This window comes from Carlito syrichta, unplaced genomic scaffold, assembly GCF_000164805.1.
Source record: "Carlito syrichta isolate Samal-C Ts95f unplaced genomic scaffold, Tarsius_syrichta-2.0.1 Scaffold302919, whole genome shotgun sequence".
NCBI lineage: Eukaryota > Metazoa > Chordata > Mammalia > Primates > Tarsiidae > Carlito > Carlito syrichta.
In genome coordinates this window covers 264,949-272,568 of record NW_007247015.1, presented here as the reverse complement: position 1 = coordinate 272,568, position 7,620 = coordinate 264,949, and the positions used below count along the sequence as shown (strand labels likewise).

The 7,620-nt window shown below is 45.2% G+C and overlaps 1 protein-coding gene across 2 annotated transcripts in view; it reads right to left on the bottom strand.

Moving 5' to 3' along the window:
* MKNK1 (MAP kinase interacting serine/threonine kinase 1) overlaps positions 1 to 7,620 on the bottom strand; it is a 42,508-nt gene that overhangs the window by 5,203 nt on the left and 29,685 nt on the right. For both annotated transcript variants that reach the window (XM_021711932.1, XM_021711931.1), the window contains 3 exons: positions 5,863 to 5,918; positions 2,163 to 2,258; positions 437 to 631 (listed from right to left, as the gene is read on the bottom strand). In XM_021711932.1, coding sequence (XP_021567607.1) covers positions 437 to 631; positions 2,163 to 2,258; positions 5,863 to 5,918 — 347 coding nt within the window. The remainder of the gene's footprint in view (positions 1 to 436; positions 632 to 2,162; positions 2,259 to 5,862; positions 5,919 to 7,620) is intronic.

Sequence of the window (7,620 nt, the reverse complement as noted above, 5' to 3'; positions counted from 1 at the left end):
GCGGGAGCGGCCACTACACTCCAGTCTGGGCGACAGAGTGAGACTCCAACTCAAAACAAAAACAAAAACAAAACAAAAAAAATTAGCCAGGTATGGTAGCACATGCTTGTAGTTCTGGCTACTTGGAAGACTGAGGTGGAAGGATTGCCGGAGCCCAGCAGGTTGATGCTGGGGTGGCCGTGAGCATGCCGTTGCACTCCAGCCTGGACGATGGAGTGAGACTCCAGCTCAAAAAAAAAAAAGTCAGCTCAGGTGTGACCTTCTCTAACAATCATCCCTTGAACTTCTAGCTGGGCTGAGTGCCTGATTATCTCTATTTTACCCTGTGACCCTCTTCCAGATCAGGAATGATCTCCCAGCTCAGCCCTGCTTGACATCCCACAACCACACTGACTCCCAGCAGGGCCCATGCAGCAGTCCCTGGGGCCACACTCACCTGGCACACCCTGCAGACCTCTCCCCGGTCCCAGCCACAGTCGGCCCCACAGTGACCCACGAAGGGGGGGTAGCCACTCAACATGATGTAGAGGACCACGCCCAGGCTCCATAGGTCACAGCGCTTGTCATAGAAAGTGGCCTGGTCAGTGAAGACCTCCACCACCTCAGGGGCCATGTATTCTGCAGAGCCGCACTATGGGAGTCAGGGTTGGGGGAGGGGGAGATGGCAGAAAGAGGCTTAGTCATAAGGAAGAGGATGGCAGAGAGAGACTATGATGGGACTGACACAGGAGGATGGAGGATGGAGTGCTGAGCAGGAAGTCTTCAGGAAGGCAGCCAGCGTGCTACCCTAATGTTAGTAAACTGAGCTCCTTCAGTCTCCATGATCCATATGACCAGTTCCAAGTCACCTTCTTATTGTTTCAGTTCCTTCTCCAGTGGGCACAGCCCCTTGGCCAAGAAGCTCCAGGAATTTCTCCCTGCCTCTGCTTTACAAACAGCCACTTCGTGGACAGGTACTTAAATATACCAGGAAGATGGCTTTGGAAGGGAGATCTGAGGAGGTCCAATTCTACATAGCCAGGATGTCTGAAAGCGAGTCCTGCCAAACTCCCTGGCTAGCTCCGAGCAAGGACGTGTAAGACTTTAGAATCAAAAGACCATTAAAGCTAGAAGAGCTCTTAGAACAAATCCAACGCCCCCAAACTCTGATTTACAGATGGCAGAGGCAAGGCCTAGAAGGGGCAGGGATTTGTTCGAGCACATCAGTAGCAGACCCAGGACCACAATCCAGGACTCCTTCCTCTTACCTTGCATAGAAAACTGCTAATAAGAATAAATGCATTCTTTTTGCTCCCCTCTTCATTATTTCAGGATCACTGAGGAACAACCCCCATTCCCCCCACAAGACTAATTCCATTGGAAGGCATAAGCGTTCTCAAGAAAGGATATTTTCTTTGTTATTGGCAATTAGAGTTAATGACTTTGAGAACAAGGTGGCTCAGTGTGTTAAAGCGAATACAGAAACATTCCTAATCATGATGTTAGAATAAGACACAATACAGGCATATTTAAAGGCATGTCTTTAGAAAGGGTTACTGGGAAAATTTACTTGTGAAGCACACAAATCTCAAAAGAGTCATAATAATTATAGTATATCAAGTATGTACAAGAGCTGTCTTATAAACAGCTCCCAGCAGCACCATCCAGGCGTGAAATGCGAAGTCAGAGCAGCAACTGGGTAAGTTGGCGACGTGATCCCACGTGCATACAGCTCAGGACCTCACAGTTCCCACCACAGGGAGATTATCCATTACACTGTGGGTGGGGAGGACAGCTACATCATGAGGGAGATGTAGCTTACAGAACTGCCCACATACTCATGTGCAAAAGGACTGGCCTGGGGGTGGTGTCTGTTTTCACCTGGGTCAAGAGTCAGGGCTGATAGATGCAATCTCTTCATAAGCAGAGAGGACCCACTCCAAACTAAGAGCCCTACTGTCCGTTTCATTAGTAACTAAGGGATGGGGGTGATGGGGGGCAGGCTTGGGGGCTACGAATACAGAGCTATGAGCCAAATGACAATTCAGATGGCAGGCGTGCTATAGATACAGTTAGTTTTCCTTCCTTGCCTCTGTTCTGGACTTCCTGGCTTTGGGTCAGGGAGCATTTCAAATGCTCAGGAGGCCAGAAGGAAGTGGCACAGGGTGCCCAGCTGTACATACCGGAGTGGTCAGCTCTGGTGTGGTTATGGGGGTGCAGGAGTTGTTCAGTTTCACCCCACTGCCTAAGTCAAAGTCACAGATTTTCACAGGAGACACCTGAAAAGGAAAACAGAAGCCAAGGTCAGAGACATAAGAAACTACAAGGCACAAGGAGCCTGGCATGAAGTATGGATGCCTGACTGTCTGGCTGTCACATGGCAGCTGGCTTTTTCCATCAGGTTGTATTTGCTCTCCTTAGGTTCATGAGAAGTCCCCTGAGGATTTTTCCCAAAGTGTCCTCTTCCCTATGCTCTCTTATTTCCTAGTTAAGAGAAAAGTGGGTGGACTATATGGTGTTAGATCTCTGTGAACTTAGTACACTTTAAGTATGGAACTCCTGTTGGCAAATAAGGGCACAAGCTGAAGCACAGAAGCTTGAGAAGTTAATGCACATTCCAGAGAGCCAGACTCCTTGCAGCCCATCCAGTGGAGGGCAAAGGAGCTTGGAGTAAAATCCCTGACCACCTCAGGTGACTCAGGATGACCAAATTATCCTGGTTTGCTTGCCTGGGACTTTGTTGGTTTAAGCACTGAAAGTCCTGTGTTCTGAGAAGCCCCTCAGTCCTGGGAAAACTGAGATGGTTGTTCAACCCTGGTGGCATCAACAGCAGCCAAGCCCACCAGAACTGGGTGCTTTGCCTGGGAGCACAGGTGCCTCTTCTCTGGAGCCAGGCAGGAGGGAGTTTGGGTGCATGCATGAGAATGGCATACCCGGTAGAAGCAGCACAGAGGGGGCTGGGAACACTGGTTCTGTGAGTCCTGCTCACCTATTTACCTGCCCAGGAAGCCTGGGCAAGTCCCCAACCTCTTTCCCTTTTCCCGCCCCTTCCTTCTCTTCTCTCTCTCTTTTTCTTTCTTTCCCTCCTTTCTTATCTCCTTTCCTCCCTTTTTCTTTCATTTTATCTTTCTTCTTTTCTTTTTCATTTAGTCCCTCTCTTTTACATTGTGGCAAAATATAAACCATAAAATATGCCATTTTAAAGTGTGCAATTTCATGGCAGAAGGTACATTAATGCTGTTGTGAAACCATTACCACTGTCTAAAACTTATTCATCACTCTGAACAGAAACTCCTTACTCATTAAGCAACAATTTCCCATTCCCCCTCCTCCTGGTTCTGGGTAAGCTCTAATCTTTGTTTTTATTAATTGGCCTATTTAATATAAGTGGAATTATACATTATCTGTCCTTGTTATTTCACTTACCTACTAGGACAATAAGTGAAAAAACTTCATTTGATTTTATCACTAATATTCCATTGGATTTATGTCATGCATTTTATTTGTCTATTCATCTGCTGATGGCCACTTGGGTTTTGTCTTCTAGCTATTTGGATAATGCTGTAATGAACATTGGTGTATGAGTATCTATTTGATTTCAGTTCTTTGGGAGTAACACCTAGAAGTGGAATTGCTGGGTCATATGGTAATTCTGTGGTTAGCCTTTTGAGGAACTGCCAAACTTTTCCATAGTGGCTGCACCATTATACATCCTCACCAGCAATGTATGAGGGTTCTCCACATCCTCACCAACACTTGTTACTTTCCATTTTTAAAATTACAGTCATCCTAGTAGGTAAGTGGTGGTACCTCACTGTGGTTTTGGTTTGCATTTTCTTAATGACTAAGGATGTTGAGCATCTTTTCTTGTGCTTGTTGGTCACTTGTACATCATCTTTGGAAAAATGTCTGTTCCTTTGCCCATTTTTTAAGTGGGTTGTCCTTTTGTTGTTGAGTTTTAGGATATACAGAGGGTGCCAAAAAAATGTATACACATTTTAAGCAAGGAAAAAAAACTGTATTAAAATTGTAATCGTCAATATATACCAATAACAAAAGGTAAATACAAATCACGTTTGACTTCTGCAATTACAAGAGATGCTCAAAGTGGTTATCAGCAGTGTCCAGACACTTCTGATGATGGTGAACTAAAAGACATACATAGATAACATCTCTTGCAATGTGTACACATTTTTTTTGGCACCCTGATATTTTGGATATTAAACCCAATTTTTTTCCCTCTTTCTCTCTCTTTTAAGGGTCAGGGGTCTTGCTATGTTGCTCAGGTTGGTCTCAAACTCCTGAGCTCAAGCGATTCTCCTGCCTCAGCCTCCTGAGTAACTGGAACAAGAGGCGTGCACTACCATGCCCAGCCAGCCTCTCTTAATTTTGGTTTTTCCAACCATGTAAAGGGGGCAACAAACCTGTGCCTTGAAGATCAACTGAAACAAAGGACATGAAATTACACTGTAAATCAGAGGCAATAATGGGTCGTTTGGCGACCCATGGAAATCTAGGCTCTTCTACTTGACCAGCTGAGTGACTTACTTTGAACGAATTTCTTAATCTCTCTGAGCTTCAGTTTCCTCATCCATAAAATGAAGATAATAATAGTATATACCTCATGATATTTTGTAAATACTAAGTATAAGTGCCTGTACAATGTAAATACTCAAGAAATGTTCATTGTAATTATTACTAATAATCATAATTATAATGATAAATTATAAAGGCCCATGCCAGAACCAGAGACAGGAAGTCACAAGTTCTTTTTTCTGCTCATTCCATTATTATCCCCCCCAAAAGAGCTGTGGGTAGCAGGCTGACTCATGTATTTACTCAAGGCCATCCTTTGTTTAAGCCATGGCTTCCTCTAGATGATATATGTGCTCTTCCACACAAACATACATACATGTGCACACACATGTAAAACTGTGAATGTAGCTCCTAAAACCACCAGGGCCTAAATCCCTCCTAACAAACACAAAATTTGTCAAATTCATACACTCTTAAGGAAACGCAAACACTTCCACTTACTAGTAGATTCAATTAAGGCAACGTTGAAAATAGGTTGCATTTGCTCAATATCAAGCATAAATGTTTTCTTTTTAATGCTCACCTTTGAAAATAAAAATGGAAACAGAAGCCCTTTTCAGAGCTTCCCTAATTATTACCTCCAGTGGTAGACACCACCTGGTACACATAGCACAACACAACTAATCATTTATAGGTTGAGATCTGCTTCATACAAAACTGAGTTGTTTATGACTCACATCAACTACTCTAAAGGTAACTGCAATGGACTAGAAAATATTAACTTTGTGCAGTGCTCATTTCTTTTTTCTTTTCTTTTTTTTTTTTTTGAGTTGGAGTTTCACTCTGTCGCCCAGACTGGAGTGCAGTGGCACGCTCCCGGCCACCACAGCCATGACCTGCTGGGCTCTGGTGATCCTTCTACCTCAGCCTTCCAAGAAGCCAGAACTACAGGCACGCGCTACTGTGCCCGATTCATTTTTGATTTTTTGTAGAGACAAAGTTTTGCCAATTTGCCCAGGTGGGTCTTGAACCTGCGGGCTCAGGCAGTCTACTTGCCTCGGCCTCCCAAAGTGCTGGGATTATAGGCTGAGCCACCGAGCCCGATGGCTCATCTCTTTTACCAACTCTCAGGCTTAAGCCAATCATATTGATGATCAAGAGCAAAGAAGGGACAAGGATTGGTCCTCCTTGGAATGTTACATATTAGGCATAACATTCTCACATGTCCGTGATCATCAGTTCAAGTTGGTTCCTGAGGCCAAGAGAACTGCTAACAATCTGTATTAGAGGCAAGGTGGCTTCCTAGGCAAGTCTAAATGGTAACATCCCAAAGCAGGCTCCAGTTACCTTTTCTGGAGATTCACACAATATATTTTCTGGCTTCAGATCACGATGAGCAATGCCTAAAACAAAAAAGAGCAAATAAATGGTTAACAGATACACATAATTATCAAACATTCCACACACAATTAATTTTTTCCAAATGCTGTTGTTCACAGATTAATTCCCAATTATGGTACATTAAAAAAATCAACGAGCTGCAGGAGGCAGAAGTAACCAGAGACACAAACCCAAACCAAAAGCACAGTTGATTCTGCAAGTTCTTTTGAAGCAGAGGCTTTAGAAGTCTGGCAGGGATGAGAAGGCCTAAACGAATCCCAGGCAGCCTACCTTTCAGTGCTGCAGTGACAGTCAAGCAGAAGCAAGTCTAATACAAAGCAGAGCGGAGAGCCCTGCAAATGGCAATGCTTTGAACAGCACTGCAGAAATAATTAGTGCCTTGTTTAAGAGCATCTCAGGGGGCTTAGACAGCTCTATCTCATTTCTTCTTGTGTGGCCGATGAACAGAAAAGTTCCTACAGTGAGACTCCCCGAGTGTTCAGAGGAGCAACTATTAGTTACTAGATCTCTCAAAGCTTGGCCGAGTCCCTCCTCACCTGCTCAGCATGTCCAAGGCAGCCCTGCTAGCAGCAGAGCCTGAACTGCTTCCACCTGAGGGTGCTGTTCTTAAGAGCAGACTCCCCTGCTCTGCGGCCAGGCCTCTGTAGGAGACTGAAACGAGCAGCTTAGCCCACGAGGAATGAAAAGCTCTTAACCTGCTGACCTGGACAAGAAAGCACTTTAGTAGAACTTTCTTCTAACCAAAGAAAGGGACAAAGACCCAACTCAGAGGGCCATGGCATTTGGCAGAGGACACAGATACCTTCTCGCCTCCTTCCTCCCACAGCACGCACAGCACAGAGACAAGACTGAGCAAGAGTCAAACAGCTAGCTACTGCCTGCAAGTACTGAAAAGCAGTAGAGGATCTCCCAGGCAATGGAAACAAGCAGAATCTGCTCCACTAAAACTCCCTCGATGACCAACTTCTTCGGTAGCCTCCGATTCCCTGCTGGAAGCAAAGGTGCGGCCCAGCCCACCGGAGGCACTTCATGAAAGAAGAAAAACCTGAGCTCCAGCAAGCTAAGTAACTTCATCAGTCACCTAATTGAATGAGAACCCAGAGCAACCCAGTCCAGGCTGCACAAATTGAGTCGGGTTGCGCTCGCCGCACTAAAAGTGAAAGATATTTTCCATTACAGCAAGTGCTCCCACAGAAGGATCACGAACCGCATATGGAGCCTTACTCTCCAAATAGGTGCCCACGGCCCAGTCGTCCCTCAGCCTGAGAACTCAGAGAGCCGGGCTGCCATAATGGGGCTGCCTGTGTGAGCACAGCAGCCATTGAGCTGCTCCGGTTCATTTCCCAGAGGTCATGCGGCACGGTGTCCAGTATTTAAAAGTATGGAACTTGTTTCAGGGCTGACCCATTCTTGCCCAATTCATCTTCATGGTGTGAAGTTATTTAGCAAACAGCCAAGTTCAGCAGGAAATCGTTTTTCATCCCCTCCAACTTCTAGTCGCATGGACGGCTGGCCAGCTAGATGTTAACAAGCACTTTGGAACTCCTAAGACGCCACCAGCCTCCGTGCCCTTCAGTGCATTCTTGCAAATAAATAAATAAAAAATAAATAAAACTGCCTTTACCACCCCCTCCAAGATATGGATCTTATAAAAAAGTATGACCCAGTTTTGCAATCTATGGAGGCAGCTTGGGGAGCAGTTGT